Below are 20,073 nucleotides of genomic sequence, written 5' to 3' on the forward strand. Positions count from 1 at the left end.
GTATAACACAATTTTCTAATGTTGATGTAGGCAATTCATTTTTGCTGTAAATTTTTTAATGTATCGTAATATGAATATTTAAAAAACGCTTTTTTATCGTACAATTAAAAATTGTATATTGTATCTATTAAAAGTAAATAGAAACGATAAATCAAAATGTAATATTAATTTACAATCATAAAACAATGCCGTGCATGGACAGCTGGTTATGTATAAAAGAATTGATTCTTTGTTTTGTAGAGCACTGATCCTAACATGTACAAAATGATTCAACGAAACCATGATCTACAAAAAAGGCTTATCAAGAAAACAGACGAAGTGGTTGAAAAGGAACTGCAAATACAAGAAAAGGAGAAACTCTATATTGAACTCAAACGCATTCTAGCTCGACAACCTGGACCGGAAGTTGCTGAGCAACTTTCAATTTATCAACAAACTTTCAAGAAGAAAGTGAAACAAATGAAGGTAAACAAATCTAGAACAGATCCCTTCATAAAACGAATTCATTTCAATTTTTAAGTTTCACTAATAATCCTGGTCCAAGCACCAAAACAACAAATGTTACATAGTTACCATTTGCTTATTAAATAGTCATTAAAAATTAATAATAAGCATTAATAACGTAAGCATAAAAACTAATGGTCGGAAGACAGACAGAGCCTTATATACAGATGTGGAGATACAGCTAAAATGCTATTTCAAACTAACCAATAAAAATGATATTTTAAAAGTAAAGCGTGACAAACCGACTGAAGATTGAATACTTCACAGAAATTTTCGAACACATCTAAGATATCTATGTAATAAAGTGAAGACGATCAGAGTAACCATTTACATATTAAATAGACATTAAAGCTTAAGAGTAATCACTTTATGCTTATGTAAGTAAGCATACAAACTACAAAGTTTCTTATATAAATGTGGGAATGCATATAGTGAATACCGTACAAAAATCCTCGGTAAGATATATAAGAAAATATACTTGAAACTTATTTGAAATAAATACAAAAGAAGACATGTCAAGACATGGTGTATTTATACATATCTGTGCGTTTAACCATGAGAATTATATTTCAAACATAAGTTTAACCAACAATCCTGGTCCAAGCACCAAAAAGCCAAGCACCAAATGGTTATATGGTAATCTTGTTTTCTCACTAGTCACTACCATGTGTGCTGTGCCTTTCAGTAATGTAATCATTTAGGTATCTACAACAAAATCACCTCATGCTTATAGCATTATTTACCATATGTATGAATATACATGTATATAAATATGGATATATATATGTATACATATATATATATATACATATATACATACTTATATATATGTGTGTGTGTGTGTGTGTGTGTGTGTGTGTGTGTGTGTGTGTGTGTGTGTGTGTGTGTGATCTCTTAAAATAGAGATTATGAATATATTCATACATGTATAAATAGTGCATTTTACTATTTGAAGAGTAGTTGTTTTGGAATATTTTTGAATAATATATTTACAATTGTCAAAATGGTTATGAAACAATTGTAACGCATATGAAAATACACAGTATGATGTTCTCATTTTAGTTTTATGCATGCTCGATTATGAAAAATGATAATCATGAAGTTCAAATAATTGAATCATATTATTGGTATATGGACATTACCGGAATTTAATAGATTAAAATTTTGATTAAAAGATATATATATATATATATATATATATATATATATATATATATGTGTGTGTGTGTGTGTGTGTGTGTGTGTGTGTGTGTGTATCAGAGTTTATTAGGGGTACAAAATTTATTTATGACAGAGAAGAGAGTTCCTTTTAAACCAAGACGTCTTTCCCCATCCTCATATATATATATATATATATATATATATATATATATATATATATATATATATATATATATATATATATATATATATGTATGTGTATGTGTGTGTGTTAGTGATCGGATGATTTAAAAAATTTTCTCTTTTTCGATACAATTACTGATTCTGATTCTTTAAAAGTCTCTAAATATATAGTTATGGATTATATTTTTTTTATCATTTTCTGTTCAGATTACCAAATATTACATACATATATTTTTTGCAAACGTAAAACATATACTTTTGGAATGATCTATAGATTTTGATTTTACTGTGCGTTTTATATCAATAAATATTTATAATTTTATGTTAATGCTAGCTTTGGAAAATTAAATTTTAAATAAAATAAAACCAAAAAATAAAATAATTAAATAGATCGTTTTTGGCATCGGAAAATAGGCACTAATATTTTCTAATTTCGATACAGATTCCGATACTCTCAAAAGTTCAAATTTTTCCGAATCCCAATTCTGATTTCAATTAACTCTCCCAACACTAGTGTATATATATATATATATATATATATATATATATATATATATATATATATATATATATATATATATATATATATATATATATATAGTAGTAGTAAGTTATAAAATATATATGGCGATTAAGCTACACTGAATATTCTGCATTACATCCTCTCTAGGATTCTTCAGGCTTATGCGATAATTTGTGGTTGTCTTGCGTTTTTATATATGCACCTTCTATTGAGTTTTTAGTTAGCCAATCAGCTGTCTAGTATCCACCGCGCCCTTCCTAATCAGCCAATCAACAGGCACTTACAGGACAAAGCCCCATTTTACCTCCGGTTGACCCGTTCCTTTGTGTGTGCTATTTAGCGTAGATATCTAGTGTTTTGACCTGTTTTTTTTATGTTAGTATATATATATATATATATGTGTGTGTGTGTGTGTGTGTGTGTGTGTGTGTGTGTGTGTGTGTGTGTGTGTGTGTGTGTGTGATAGTTTATGTATATGCATGTATATTTTTTATTTCTTTATTTTCTATTGTTTTTGTTAGTTTTAAAATTATTTTATATCTCTATCCTAGAGTAAATTTTATCCTGTGAACACAGTTGTTTGCTATTTCTCTCCTACAGTTTAATAGATGTTGGGGTTCTTTAAAGTATACTATAGCAATTTTTTCATGAAGGCATAATCTACATGGATCGTCTAAGTTTCTACATGTGTTTGCTTGTCTTACTATTTTCCATTCGACTACCGGCAAACGTCCGCTTTCCTTGAGTTCCCAGTATTTGTTTGCTAGTGTTGCTTTCATACAGTGTTATTTTATTATTGAATGTACTTTTGTGGTCATAATATTGAGTTTTGAAATCTAAGGAAGTCATACCTACGTAATATTTCTTGTTATTCAGGGGGTTTTTTTCGTAAATATTGTGGCCTGGTAAACTATGCTTTTGGTTAGACATTTATTTTGAAGTGGCCAAAGTGTACAGTGTCTACAGTTGCATTTATCTTGTTCGTTATTAGTATTTTTATTTTTATTTCTAGTATAGTTGTTGTTGTTGTCCAGAGTTGGTTTATTATTATTATTATTATTATTATTATTATTATTATTATTATTATTATTATTATTATTATTATTATTATTTCTACTAGTTACATATGTGTCTTTTGTGTGAGTTTTATTTTTGTCATGGTGTCCACTTTTTTATTGTTTATTTTGTTGTTGTTTACATTGCTTTTATTTAATATTTTGTTATTATGTGCTTTAATTATCATCTCTAAATTTTCGCAGAGGCTGTAGGATAATTTTAGGGTATGCGAGAAAGTGCTTTTCTATAAGATCTAGAAATTTCTTGTCAAGTTTAGTTTTTAACATTTGATTGTATGGCGCCATATACCAGATTATATATTTTTTTCTTCTTTTTTAATTTCATTATAGTTATTGGTGTTTTGTTGCTTATATTTGATATCAATATTTTTGTACCCACTATTTTTTAGGGCTGTTTCATAGATATTGGTTGATTCCTTAAATACATTTACATCACTTGAATTATTACTGAGTCTACTTATGATCGAGTAAGGAATCTGTTTTATAATTTATGGTGAGTGATTGGACTTAGGGTTTACGTATGTTGGATTAGCGTTATCTTTTAAGTAGGCTTCATATGTGTTTTTATCTAAATTTAACATGACGTCCAGGAAATTTGTTATTTTTATGTTAGCTAATACGTCTACTTTTAGGCCTATTTTTTTCATTTCCTTATGTATGGTTTTCTTAAAGTTATCTCCCTTGACTTTGTTGGAGTCTTTTATTATAACTAGTCCATCATCTCTATATAGGTCGATATCCGTAGTATCAAATATGGTTGTGAGGGTATATAGAATGAATAATCCCACAAGATCTGATGCCTCTGCAGAATCCCTGGCACCCATCGCCAAATCAAACGAATTTGTCATTTTAGTTTTTATCCATTGGTTATTGTTATTTATTAGAACTGATTTTCTACATTTTTTAATTATGTTGATTTCTTCCGAGGATATATCAGTGGATGCCTTGGCAAATTCTAAGGCAATGTTAAAAAGTTCTTTGGATATCGTGGGATAGAAGTCTATGATATATATATATATATATATATATATATATATATATATATATATATATATATATATATTTCTGTAGAAATATATTTTCTTATTATATATCAATCCTTATATAAGAAGCTCAATGTAATTACAGAGCAATATAGAGAATAAATGACAAAAAGTTATATTCCAAAATTCATGATGTTGACCATCTTATAATTTATTCCTTTAATTCAGTTGACTTATACAATTCTTGATAGTATCTGTCTCATAGCGCAAAATCAATCACTTAATTATTATATCAATCAGTGAATCTATTATGCCCTTAACTCATCAGAAGAAATCAATCCGTCAAAAGGAATTGAAATGTGATTTTACTTGGTAAAATTCCGAAAATTGGAAGAGAAGCTGCAGATACCTTTATATTTTTCCATTACACGATATTGAATTTTTATCAAACAAAGTTATTAAACCTATATATATATATATATATATATATATATATATATATATAATACTTGTTTATTGTTATATAAACATGCTCACATCCCGCTGCTACAAATAGCCACTTGTTTCAATCAAACAACAGATATCATCAGGCAGCGACTTGACTATTCAAAAGTTCAATGAATCGCTATGAGACAGATACTATCAAGAATTGTATAAGTCAACTGAATTAAAGGAATGAATTATAAGATGGTCAACATCATGAATTTTGGAATATAACTTTTTGTCATTTATTCTCTATATTGCTCTGTAATTACATTGAGCTTCTTATATAAGGATTGATATATAATAAGAAAATATATTTCTACAGAAATATATATATATATATATATATATATATATATATATGTATATATATATATATATATCATAGACTTCTATCCCACGATATCCAAAATATATATATATATATTCTATATGTGCTTTTTCTCTTTGTTAGACCATCATTAGTTCTCATATATCAACACGATTTAAACAGATGCCAACCTCAACAAAGCAAACTTTTGTTGCTTTCCATCCCTTTCAAATTTATAATCCTTATTGGAAGGATTTTTTTTTCGTTATTTATCTTCATAGATTTTTTTTTTCGTTATCTTCATAGATTTTTTTTTTCGTTATCTTCATAGATTACGCACTATCTTGAAATATGATAAAAACATTTTTGCTTGGGTTTAGCGATATTTTTTAAAAAGTTAAAATTTTAAAGTAAAGAAACTTTAAAATAAAGTGTCCAGTTTTTATTGAAGATTTAAAAGTTTTAAAATTTCTGAATTTTCTGAAACTGAACCTGGTAACCCTAGAAGTGACGATCTGCCACTGTTCAGCACATTTATTTTTTTACCATCTTAATTGAAGTTTTCTGATATTGAAAGAAAATGTTTCGCTATTTTTGTAAATTTAAATTTAAAAATAAATGAATCAATTAATGTGAACCTTTTTAATGTCTTCATATGTTTAGGCAATGGCTGCTGAGCTGACGATGTTGGAATGTCAGGCCAGTGAAGATAAATATGAAAAAGATAAACTTGTCCGAGAACTGCAGGAAATGAAAACCAAATATTATATGCAGAAAAAGAAGGAAGAGGAACGAAAGTAAGACCAATTCATTCTCTGTGTTGTTGTTAAACGAGAAGAATTTGCTGTGACTTCGGTAATACAATTCTATTCTTGTATCATCTGTTTTAGAATTTACTAGTTTTTGTTTATAGTCACCTATAGGCTCCGAAACTACTTGACAGGATTGCACCAACCACTACTACCAAACACTATCGCCATAAATACTACTGTTTATACTAAAAACAATAAACACTCATGTGTCCCATGAGAAGAGACGAGAAGTAGTAAACACTTCATCGCCTTTGAAGGGAGGGGGTAATGTCTTGGGATGGGGGGGGGCTTTTAGAAACCACAGAAAATAGATCACTTTGAGATCAGCCCAAAGGCAGAATAAGAGAAATTAAAGGATATTTTATGTAATGTTTGGATTCTTCAGACAACTGTCTTCACATCGTTTCGGTCGATGTAACTATTTTAACCCTGAGCATATTTTAAAACACAGCAATTGCATTTTCATGAGTTTGTTTTCTCTTTTTAAACGAAATTATTACAAAATTTTTAAGTGATAATTTTTTTTAATTGCGTGTGTTTGTTCCTTTTATTTCTATTTTTTTTTTAAATGTTTTGTCCGCTTCTGAATCTATTAGTTATGGGAAGATTCCAATATTTTTTTCTGATTCCGATACAATGACCAATTCCGTACTAAATTCCTGATTTTGATACAATTTCCGATTCCGATTCTCTAATTATTTAATTATAGAGTTGTTATTTTTTCCAGATTACCATAAAAACACGTTAAATGTGCAGATATTTTCCCAAGCATAAAAACACTTGCATAGATTTTAATTTTACTGGTAGTTTCCAGCCAATAAATATTTATTATTTTATTATTATTACCAGCAATGGAAGATTTTGCTTTAAAGAAAATCAAATAAAAAATAGGAGGACGTCGACACCTCCTCTCTGCAAGAGTTGCAAAAATCTAATGCCTAATGCCGTCTTCTCCCTTAACAGAAATAAAACATGCTACTGGGGACCGCTTGTGAATTTCATACTCCCATGGAACTTCCTCCTCTGGAGGAAGCCAGTTAAATCCGCATAGGGTTAGTGCCGTTTCCATTCCAAATAAGAAATGTAATTAAAGGAATCGTTTTTGACATCGGAAAATTGACACAAATTTTTTCAATACCTGAAAATGTCCGGATTTTTTCTGATTCCGATTAATCGTCCCAACACTAGTATCGATATATTTTTTATTGCATGACTTACCAGAATTCTTCCTTTTTTTATGTACCATTATTTTTAATTGTTCATTAAATAATATGTTTATGTTCTTTGTGTCATTAATGATATACAACCATTTCAAACGTGCCCTGATAGATGTGTATAAGGATCATTGGTTATGTTCAAGATTATATACTCTTTTTGACTTCCGGTATCTTCTCCGCAAACAGAACGATGCTGACAAGCAAGATATGGTCCCTTGTGAGTAATAATTATCTTCCTTTCAGATAACGTGAAAGCCTCCCCCTTAACCCATGTTAAAAATGGCTTTATTGTCTATTTGGCCATGTCTAATTATTTAGCTAAATGGACAGCAGAAACCGGAAGTCACAAAGAGCAGACAATCTTGACTATAACCAAATCATCTAATTTCTATTTTTTTTTTCTGTTCATAAAACATGTACGAATACTTATTTCCTCTAATTACGATGCATTATTAGTGTTGTATGAGATACTTCATGCATTTTTACTTAAAAATCTCAACTAAAATGTAAAGTATAATGTTTTTATGATTTTAAAGTTATCATTAAATAGCGGCCATTTTGAAATGTATGAACAAAATGTTCAGCTGGAACATGGAATCATATATTTATAGAAAAGTTGGTAGGATTTTAAAAGTTGGCCCTAAATAACATTCAAGCTGACAAATAAAACTTTGCTTCTGTCTTATCAATTTCTATTTGTTATTTTTCTACAATATCTTAATATCTCCACATAATTCGCTATAATTTATAGAAACCTTTACTTATTCCAAGTCCGAACAATTAATAACACGAGACATTTTTTAAATAAAAACCAGCTTGCGTCACTAATAAAGAAAACTTTCATAGACTTCAGGTAGATTTAAGATTTATCTTCTAACTTATTAATAGACTAGCAGTTCATCTCGGCGTTGCTCGGGTCCTATGCACTGTTCATAACTTTATGTGCATATATATATATATATATATATATATATATATATTAAAAATTTTGACTCATGTCTGGGTAGCCTACATCTAAAATTAGCGGAGGAGTTTGGTAGAGTCTGCAAATGTCGACTCTTTCAACTTGGACCACTTGGCAGACAAATTTTCACCCAAAACTGATTAAAAAGCTTGCTGCATGTCTGAATACCCTTTATGTAAAATTTCAAATGTTAGACCCAAAATTGGCTGAATAGTTTATTAGAGACCGCAAAGGTAAAATCTTTTGAACTTTGACCCCTTGGCAGCCAAATTTTCGGCCAAAACCCGATTAAAAAGCTTGCTCTATGTCTGAATACATTTTATGTAAAATTTCAAATGTTTAAACCAAAAATTGGCTGAGTAATTTGGTGGAGACCGCAGATGTCAAATGTTTTAAAACTTTAACCCCAACATTGACCCCTTAAAATTTATTGTTTTAGGCTCAAATTAAATTAAAAATTTTGATCGATGTCCAAGTAACCGACATGTAAAATTTCAAGTGTTTAGACCCAAAATTGGTGGAAGAATTTGGGAGAGTTTTTAAAGGTCAAATCGTTGAACTTTGACCCCTTGATAGCCGAATTTCTGTCCGAAAACCGATTAAAAAGATTTTTGCAAATCTCAATATTCCTTATGTCAAATCTCGAGTCTGTAGGTTGAAAATTAACAGAGTAGTTTGATAGGGAAATGCACACATAGACACACATACAATTTCACTTTCATAGATATTAGTAGATACAGTTAGTTATAGATAAATATATACAACTAGTTATAGATATTAGTAGATACAGTTAGTTATAGATAAATTAAAACACCAAAACACCATCTCGAAAAGATGACAGAGGCAGAATGTCCAATGCTTAGTTCCAAGGCTTTAAAATGAATCGCTGCTTTTAATTGGAATTTTAATTGGAAACGAACAAATAAACAATTTAAAAAAGAAAAAATTTATAACACTAACTCTCTCTCTCTCTCTTTCTCTCTCTCTCTCTCTCTCTCTCTCTCTCTTTCTCATTCATAAGAACTGAAGAAATAAAATAAAGTTGTGACTATCGTTTTTGTTTTTCAGGGAAAAGGAATCTGCTATCGCACAAAATCGACTTCCACCGATTCAGCCGCACAACCAATCCGGGCCTCGTTTTACTGGCGGTGGTTTCAATTTGTGCCTGAGAAAGCTGTAGCCTGAAATGTTGATACAATTGTACGATCCAGTTTGAATAAAAATGTTTTTCATTATCCCAAAGCTACATTTGAACCAACTAAGAAATATTAGTGATGTGTCTGTGCATTGAAATTATTTCTTTACAATAAATATGATAATAGTTGTTCTCTATTGTAAACCAGCTTTATTTACTCACACTTAACCAAGTTGACACGTTGCCGAGAGGAAGGCTTGCAGAAATATGGTCTACTTTAAACTAATCCAAACGCCAGTTGGATTCTCAAAGTTTGTCATCGATAGCTTTCTACCTACATAATCAATATTTTATTCTTACTAGCAAGTGAATCACAACAGTTATTGGTCTCTGTTTTTTAATATAAAACTTGAAATTCCAATTGATTGCATCGATTACATACAACATCCGTCCAATAGAAGTCAGTTGGATTCTGAAAGTTTGTCATCGATAACTTTACAGTAAATGTGCTCATATTTGTTTTTTTTTTATTATAGATTAGCTGTATTTACCCAACATTGCCTGGGTGGAGATATGTTGCCGACTGGAGAGCTTAGAGAAAAATAATTGAAAATATAGCCATATTTGCATTTTTTTAAAGTAGTTTTTTTTTATAGGTTTTATTTTTTCATAATTGCATTTTTGATTTCACTAACTAATCAATTAATATTAAAAAGAAATAATTCTATGTGTATCAAAGTTACTTATAGGCGAGAAATACAGACATATGATACAAGATCTTATATGATAGTTTTATTAATACTTAGATACAAGGCTTGAAGCGCTTTTGCGTCCTTTCCCCTATAGCAAAAACAAAAATAAAGACAAATCTGTATGGTGTACGTAACTGTGACGGAAAGAAAATATCGTATGCCAAAAATCACATAAATTAATCAAGTAATTTTATTTTTATTAATAAAACCATTTTAAAGCGAATTTGAGTTGTTTCAATATCCCCTCCCATGTTAAGAATGGCTTTTAAAATGTCGCAAAGTTGGCATATATTTTTTGTGCTTCTGATTCACTGAAAAGGAGATCTTATCCAACCAATTGTCGATAATTTAAAAAAAAATTGCTGACTGCTGCTGCTTCTATAAAGCCATTTTTTTTATTGCAAAATTCTTAGTAAATCTTCATGTATTAAAAGATTGAACGCTTTAGAAACTGTTTACATTTAATCATTTTATAAATTTAAACTTCATTGCGTTAATATAAGTAAAGTTTTATAACAATTTGCTTCAGTTAATAGTTTACTTTCGTAGATAAAAGCCTGTAAAAATCAAAGTTTCTATTCAATGTACACTTGTAGATAGCCAAGTCGTCAATCCAGCATTTTTCAGCTTGCAGGACTCTTGCATTTTGTCCATTTCTATAAAGAAACTTTAACGGAAGTCTGCAGGAAAATGAGTGTTGACAGTCACACATGCAGTATCTGTCTCATCAAGAACTTTAGAAATAGATACTTTTCCAAGAACTTGGATCTGATTTGTCCCTGTCATGTCTTGAACCCAACCTGGTCTTCCGCCATTACCAGGACCTCAATTACAACCACCAAGCCACTACATATATGTGTGTATTCCGCTGTCGATAGAAATCAACTAAACAGTCTGTTTTCATCATGTCTTACAGTCTTTCTTGTTTGCAGCTTTACATCAAACTTGTCTGTTATCATCATCAGCAGCAGTCCTGTCTTTTTGTTTGTATTTTTTTAACAGCATCGGTGACCACGGCTCTCCACATTGTAGAGTGATGGAAATCTCGGGAAGACAAGTAAAGACGGTAGTTTCCCGTTGCTTTCCATCTTAAATCAGGGGTGCATCACCTCCATTGAGTTAAATGCGCCCCCAGATAACAACTTGGAAATTTCTACGACTTGGCGCAGTACATACAGCGCCTTGACTTCCCTTCCCAAATGGTCACCCATCTGGTACAGGCCAGGTTCATTGTTGCTTAACTTTGCTAATCTGGCGAAAACTGATGTATCAACATGATTGTTCCATATAGAAATTAAATCTCAAATATTCTAATTATTCAAATATTATATAAAATATTCCAAGAAATTAAATTTCCACATATTCTAATTGTGTCTGTTATCACAAAGCCGAAATAGCTTGTAAGATTAGCAGATACAATTCTTTTGCCAGTCTAAGTTTTAATCAACCGTCATTGATTTCAAGTATTTCACGGCCTATTCTGAAGTTCCACAATGCAAAAAACTGCTTGATTTTATCAGAGTTAGTGTAACCAGTATGCATGACACAGGCAATCGTACGCATCATAAGCGGTAAGTGTTGTCTATTGCAAACCATTTCTCATTTTTTCTTTCATTTTACTCCAATCGAAATTCTAAAATATTTCAAATGTTGATCTCTACATTAAATACATAGATATTCAAATATTTTAAATGTTAATCTCTGTATGAAATACATAGATATTCAAATATTTCAAATGTTAATCTCTACATGAAATACATAGATATTCAAATATTTCAAATGTTAATCTCTGTATGAAATACATTGATATTCAAATATTTCAAATGTTGATCTCTACATGAAATACATAGATATTCAAATATTTCAAATGTTGACCTCTATATGAAATACATAGATATTCAAATATGTCAAATGTTGATCTCTACATGAAATACATAGATATTCAAATATATCAAATGTTGATCTCTATATGAAATACATAGATATTCAAATATTTCAAATGTTGATCTCTATATAAAATACATAGATATTCAAATATTTCAAATGTTGATCTCTACATGAAATACATGGATATTCAAATATTTCAAATGTTGACCTCTATATGAAATACATAGATATTCAAATATTTCAAATGTTGATCTCTATATGAAATACATAGATATTCAAATATATCAAATGTTGATCTCTATATGAAATACATAGATATTCAAATATTTCAAATGTTGATCTCTATATAAAATACATAGATATTCAAATATTTCAAATGTTGATCTCTACATGAAATACATGGATATTCAAATATTTCAAATGTTGACCTCTATATGAAATACATAGATATTCAAATATTTCAAGTGTTAATCTCTATATGAAATACATAGATATTCAAATATTTCAAATGTTGATCTCTACATGAAATACATAGATATTCAAATATTTCAAATGTTGACCTCTATATGAAATACATAGATATTCAAATATTTCAAGTGTTAATCTCTATATGAAATACATAGATATTCAAATATTTCAAATGTTGATCTCTATATGAAATACATAGATATTCAAATATTTCAAATGTTGATCTCTATATGAAATACATAGATATTCAAATATTTCAAATGTTGATCTCTATATGAAATACATAGATATTCAAATATTTCAAATGTTGATCTCTATATGAAATACATAGATATTCAAATATTTCAAATGTTGATCTCTATATGAAATACATAGATATTCAAATATTTCAAATGTTGATCTCTACATGAAATACATAGATATTCAAATATTTCAAATGTTGATCTCTATATGAAATACATAAATATTCAAATATTTCAAATGTTGATCTCTATATGAAATACATAGATATTCAAATATTTCAAGTGTTAATCTCTATATGAAATACATAGATATTAAAATATTTCAAATGTTGATCTCTACATGAAATACATAAATATTCAAATATTCTATTAAAATTCTCCTTTATATATCAAACACTGAGTTATTAAAGAAGTTGAGAACATTATTTTCTTCTCCTCAATTTACCATTTTAGTATACCTTTCTTGTGGTCACTTGGTCTTACTGAATTCCAGGACAAGTATTCGTCTAGTCTGATGAAGTATTACCTGAGGTAACATCACTTGGCAAAGCTGCGCAATTCCTCGTTAGTCACACAGACGAGATTTTATTTGGGTTGTTAAATACAAAATGTGATTTTTAATATTTAGTTAGGATTTACTTGTAGGTGAAAGTATCCTCATGCCAGTTTCTCCTGAAAAAATCCTGTACAGAGAGACCTTAGAAGCTCGAGGATAGTGTCTAGTCGACATTCTAATTCTCTCATGTGAATGTGTATGTGTAGGTGTTTGTCGTCTGTATGGGACTTGTACATTATTATGTTTTTATTTAAGGTCGATTATTTATTGAAATAAAACTGCATTATTAAAACTGTATAAAATATTAAAACCACTTTTTTTTTAAATACTTTAAATGCAAAATTAAATTAATCATAATGTATTTCAGTTTCTTCGTAAATCAGCTATTTTATTTTTTCGGTAATAGATCAATAATTATTAATTATTTTGTGACAATTTGAAATTTTAAGGGATTTTTTAAACCTGCAAATTGTTGAGCAGACTGTCTAAAGTCCTTTAGGGTGAATATTAGAATATTTGATATTTCATTTTTTTTTTTTTTACTGGGGGGGGGAGGGGGGCACGGCTTATCAAGGCCCGAAGGCCACTCGAGGATAAGGATTAATGAATGTAAGGTGGCAGTGAAGTAATCCGTAATGATGTAAACTGGGTAGAATTTATGAGGACGACTTAATAGGAACTTGTTTATATTAGATTTGAAGGCTACCATGTTGTATTTAGCCGAGAAGCATGTCAGCAAAACAGTGTTCCAAAGGCGGGCAGTACTGAGAAAGAAACTCTGTTCATGGAATCTGCGTCTACATTTATGCACAGATAGAGAGCGAGGAAAATGATATATAGTGGTTTTCGCTAGTTGAGTACTTTTTGTGAAAGTTTGCCAAGTGGGAACCATAGATTGGAGTTCAGCACTTACCATGAAAATAGCGCTAGAGCAGAGACAGACTGGCGGCCGACGTCTCTTCTGTTGGAAAGAGGTTGCAGGGAAGAAAAAAAAGCATCGCCTACTAGGTTTCAAAGCTTGTTTTGAACTCTATCAAAGCAGTATAGGTGTGCAGAGCAGCTCCTGTCCAGATATGGCAACAGTACTCCATTCTAGGGCGCACCTGGCCCTTATATAGATAGAGGATAGCATCGAGAGTGAGATACTTACTGGAGCGGTAGAGTGATCCAACCATCTTTCCAGCGATCTTGGCAACCGATTTCATGTATGTGTTCCATTTCAGAAAATAATTCAAATTTTTAAATTTTGTAGTGATCACATGTTTGAGTTTCTTTGCAAACAGACAGTGATCATTTTTTTGGATTACATGTAGCGGTTTAAAAAAAGAGAGTAAGAATTACACTATTTAGCCTGTCAAAAACGAACAAATAGAATATATGCTAAACTTCTAGTGTAAATGTGATATTATGGTATTAATTTCTATTAATCCCTAAATGTGCAGCGAACAGATACCATAATGCTGTTATGTAGCGGGTACATATTGGAGACATGTTGAATAGTCAGGGTACATATTGGAGACATGTTGAATAGTCGGGGTACATATTGGGACACATATAATGAGGGACTCCAAACAGATGGATGGTACTGGCATTTATATATTGGTTATATCATGACGACGACGGTGGCGATTCTTGGGGACTTCATATTATTAATATGGAGCTGAGACATTTATGCAACAGTTTTTATTAACACATATAGAGAGGAGATACTTCACTTTTAACTCTTCAGAGAAGGGGAGAGTCATTACTTAATGATGGGGGAGATGACACATAATACCTGAGGGAGTTATACAAAGTTCGTTTTAAGACGATGATCAAAACACATTTACATTTCAGTGGTAATGACGACGACAACGAGACAAGTTTACAAATATATATGATTTTTTATTCCGACTACATTGTCTACTCTGCCTCCCTCTTGCCTCCAAGAGGGCATCAGCTTCCAATCTGACCGACTCTCTCTGAGCCTCTCTGGCTTTCTGTGACTGTGACTGTGATTCTGATTCCGATTATCTCAAACTTCGAACCCTCTCTCAATATATTGAGAATCTCCTTTTTTTATGACATCAGAAGTGTGGTCAACCAATTTGACTTTATCACGTTTCAATTTACCCGCGCCCTTTGCACATGTATCTACACACCTCTGATAAACAAAAGAATGTTCTTTTAAAACTATTTTGTTAATTATTTCTAAAACTCGTATTGTTCAAATTTTTTAACTCACCTATTTAATATCCAGTTATTTCTAAAAGAATGAACAATCGACTGCATCCCTAAATTAAATATCTATCTCTGACATAAATAATATTTAGTTATTTGCGATAACAATGCCAATCGTTCTGCATTCCTAGGATTTCAATATCTATTATCTTTTAACGCCTGCTGGGTTCGATTCTAGCCTTTTCCTAATATCATTTTAAAACTTATCTAGTTTTGCTTTCTTACTTACTGTTCCTAACACTACTTAGTTCGCTGCACCTTATTATAACAAAGGTTCATACAAAACTTCAGTAAGATCTCTCTCTCTCTCTCTCTCTGTATGTCTGTCTGTCTGTCTGTCTCTCTCTCTCTCTCTCTCTCTCTCTCTCTCTCTCTCTCTCTCGTTAAATCAAGGAAATAAGAAAGGAGGAGAGATTCGGGCTAATAAGTACCGTCTCTGCAGATTATTATTGATGATGATTGACAATATCAAAAAAAAAATTTTAGTGCCTAAAACTCCTCAGGTTTCGCTCTATAACCTGCACTGTTCAAGTCATAAAAATACACAATTTATGTTTTGTTCATACCTAATGCGTCAATTTATAAATCATTTTTTTTTTCAATAAGGACTAGTGGGGGTACCCGGCGTTGCCCGGGTGTTTGTAGGTGTGTGTGCTTTTAAATAAAAAATAAACCGGGGGGGGTTGATAGGATCGAACCCGAAGCCCTGAGGCGAAGTTTGAAAATAAAATCGGCCAGCCAGAATGAGTTACTGAAAGATGTTTGAATTCATTTAAGTAAGAACCAAATTGACAGGTGCACGCATGGAAGTTGTAGAGCATTATGACGACGACGACGATGACGATGTCAATGACAAGGTTTGTTTGTTATAAGCGAAATAAAAAAAAACAACATTAAAACTTAAGCGGGATGGGGTAATCAAAACCTCGAAAAGAAAAACACAAAAAAAACTAACGTCGTGGAAGTCGTAGTGTTATGTAGCGGATGTCTGGGACCATCCGATACAAAACGGTTAAAGTAAACCCCCTTTAAGAAACTCGAAAAGAGGGCATCGAATATCGATTGTCTACCAGTACAAAGTGACAAAAATAATTACGGCGTAAACAGAAAAATCGAACAACGATTTTTTTGTTTACAAAGTGAAGTGATTGTGGGGGAGATCGCATATTTTGCTGAAAGGGAACATTCCTTTGCGAGAACAAAGAAAGATTGGAATGTCCTGGAAAAACAATTATTGGAAACGTGTTTGTGAAGGCATGTGCAATAAGCAAAAACAATAGACGCCCAGCTAAGAAAAAATGGGTTACTGGAGATCTGGGTCAAATGCAAGCAATGCATTTGTAAACAAAACTAAAACTTGCCTTGGAATTGAAGAATCAATTATCGACAATAGAAATGAATTAATCAATCAGTGGCAAGCAAGCAGAGATCGTAATAGTGGAAAAATACTGGAACAAAAATTCTGTCAATATAATGACGTGATTTTTGGAGTCAAGAGGAGAAGAAGCAGGTCTGAGGACCGCCGAAGAATGTGCGATTGTCAAAGTGAAATCACGTTCTCCCCCCCCCCCACCGATCGCTCAATGAAAGGAAAGCCAAGTCGCAGAGATGAACTATTTGATAACACTTTATGTACGGCATTAGTTAAAAATATATTTTTATACGAAAAGCAATCGTGACTTACGTCTTTGATTTATGTTCTGAGTTACGCCAGATCGTTATGTGCATGTCAAAACTTTGTTTCAGATACCGACGTTGTTGTGACAAGCTTGACGATTGATAAGTCAGCGCGAGTGAAAAATGCCCGGTCAAAGGGAAATAACCATGCTGTCTTAGCAGTTGCCATGACAACCGTTTAGCTCGAGTCATAAACAAGTTAAACTAGCAGACGATCAATGAAATTAACGGCTACTGCGTTTTTGTTACAACCGGGGAAACCTACTAACTACTACCGTTCCCAACCTGGGGTCCTGCGCAACGTAACAAAAGAGCATTACGACGACAACGACGATGACGACGTCAATGACCAGGTTTGTTTGTTATAAGTGAAGTAAAAAAAAACAACGTTTAAACTTAAGCGGGAGGGGGTATCAAAACATCGAAAAGAAAAACACAAAAAAAAACTAACGTAAGGCAAACGAACAATGAAAACAGCAAAACGAACACGTGAAAATGGCTTAAATAAGCCTGTTTCGATATTAAAATTTAAAAAATCGGTGGGTACTCGGGTGTTTTTTGGATGTGTGGTCGGGGTGGATAAGCGAAGTAAAAAAAAAACAAAAACGCACGTTACGTGAAAAATGGCTTAAATTACACTGGTTCAATATTTAAATTTAAAAAAATCGAAAAAAAAAAGACATCTCACACCACGATTCGAACCCAAAACGTTCAGATAACGAACCAACTCGCTAATAAACTGAGCTAACGTGACGTATATGAAATTTAGTCAGTTTTTCAACTATTTAAAGTGAATCAGGTCATGACGTCATCTGGCGCATGCGTAGAACCGGTCGTCGTCACGAGAGGACCGTTTTTGTAGACCTTCCCCCTGTCGAAAATTGTCGATTTCGGGGTAAAAAAATTAACGTTTTTGACCAATTTTTCGTGCGAAGGCTGGAGCTTCAACAGGATACAGAGTTTGTGAATTTTTGTTGTGTCTGTCGAAAGTTTTTAGCAAACGCACAAACATACACACATACATACATAATACATTTTCGCTTTTATATATATAGACTAGCGGGGGTACCCGGCGTTGCCCGTGTGTTTCGAGGTGTGTGTGCTCTTAAATAAAAAAGAAACCGGAGTGGGGAGGGGTAAAAAGTTTTGGTAAGTTGGTAGGATCGAACCCGAAGCCCTGAGGCGAAGTTGGAAAATAAAATGTGAAAAAATATGAACCGTTCGGCCAGCCAGAATGAGTTACTGAAAGATGTTTGAATTTATTTAAGTAAGAACAAAATTGACAGGTGCCCGCACGGAAGTCGTAGAGTTAAGATTTTGTGCGAGCGTTATGGCGATGATGACGTAAGCAATAGCTATTCAACAGTTGTTTTTAATGAGGTCAATAACCAGGTTTGTTTGTTATAAGCGAAGTAAAAAAAGAAAACATAAAAACGAACGTTAAAACTTAAGCGGAAGGGGGGACTAACGTAAGACAAACGAACGATGTTAAATGTAAAAATCTGAAAAACAAAACCAAAATAGAAAACAGAAAAACGAACGTTAAAAAAAACACGTGAAAAATGGCTTAAATAAGCCTGTTTCGATATTAAAATGTAAAAAATCAGTGGGTACTCGGGTGTTTTTGGGTGTGTGGTCGGGGATGGATAAGCGAAGTAAAAAAAGAAAACAGAAAAACGAACGTTACGTGAAAAATGGCTTAAATAACACTGGTTCAATATTTAAATTTAAAAAATCGAAAAATAAAAAAGACATCTCACACCACGATTCGAACCCAAAACGTTTAGATAATGACCCAACGCGCTAACCAACTGAACTAACACGACGTACATGAAATTTAGTCAGTTCTTCAACTATTTAAAGTAAATCAGGCCATGACGTCATCTGACGCATGCGTAGAACCGATCTCGTCATGAAAGGACGGTTTTTGTTGACCCCCCTGTAGAAAATTGTCGATTTCGGGGTAAAAAAATGAACGTTTTTGACCAATTTTTCGATATTTTTCGTGCGAAGGATGGAGCTTCAATATGATACCAAGTTTGTGAATTTTTGTTCTGTGTGTCGAAAGTTTTTAGCGGACACACAAACACACATACATACATACAAACATACATACATACACACATTTTCGCTTATATATATATATAGATCGCCATAAAACAATACTTTAAAATATGGCTTAAAATAGCTGAGGTTGCGTAAGCTTTTGTAAGCATTATTGTTAAGTGATTGTGTTTTTCAAGGGTTTAGGCGGGGGGGGGGGGAGAGAAATCATTTTAAAGTTTTTGTTCTGACTCGAGCGAAGATTGAACCCCGGTTTCTAGATCATTTGCTAAATTATCATGAGTTTCTATCTCCAACGTATTGTGGTGTATTTTTTTTATCGATACCTGGAACGAATACAGACCCGATAGTAATGTTATATCTTCTTTGATCAAAATAAAATATACATGTCCAAGTACTCTAATTATTGTATTTTTAGAATATATATGGTAAGTAGATTTATCTTCAAAAACTTATAAGGGGATTGTGCCGTATTTCATTTTTGTAGCTGTTCTGTGAAGGAAGACTCCACAATGCTGCAACCGTTTTGATGGGAATGGAACAAATTTATGAAGTAATTTTTAAGTTGTAAGTTATTTTAGATTTGATTTGATTGGTCAGTTTCTATCAACCCTTCCCGTTTATAAATAGAACCTTCCAATTGCTTTTGTAATCATCTGTATATTAATACGATATCGTGTGTGTTATTCTGTGTGCCAGGCTTATATCTTTTTTCTTCCAAATATTTTTTAATTGTTTTAATCTTCCATCTCTGGTAATAAATAATTTTCCAAGAATTCTTCATAAGTTTTACTTTCGGTTTCGATTATAGCTGAAGAAACTCAAGTTATATATATATATATATATATATATATAT

The 20,073-nt window shown here is 31.7% G+C and overlaps 1 protein-coding gene across 1 annotated transcript in view; it reads left to right on the forward strand.

Annotated features, from left to right (window-relative positions):
• LOC145245770 (cilia- and flagella-associated protein 58-like) overlaps positions 1-9,543 on the forward strand; it is a 69,026-nt gene extending 59,483 nt beyond the window's left edge. The window contains exons 15-17 of the mRNA XM_080107378.1: positions 241-465; positions 5,887-6,020; positions 9,285-9,543. Coding sequence (XP_079963504.1) covers positions 241-465; positions 5,887-6,020; positions 9,285-9,396 — 471 coding nt within the window. The 3' untranslated portion in view covers positions 9,397-9,543. The remainder of the gene's footprint in view (positions 1-240; positions 466-5,886; positions 6,021-9,284) is intronic.
• Positions 9,544-20,073: the final 10,530 nt, after the last annotated feature.

The sequence above is a fragment of the Euprymna scolopes genome, chromosome 23, assembly GCF_053919585.1.
Source record: "Euprymna scolopes isolate OS-2025 chromosome 23, ASM5391958v1, whole genome shotgun sequence".
NCBI lineage: Eukaryota > Metazoa > Mollusca > Cephalopoda > Sepiida > Sepiolidae > Euprymna > Euprymna scolopes.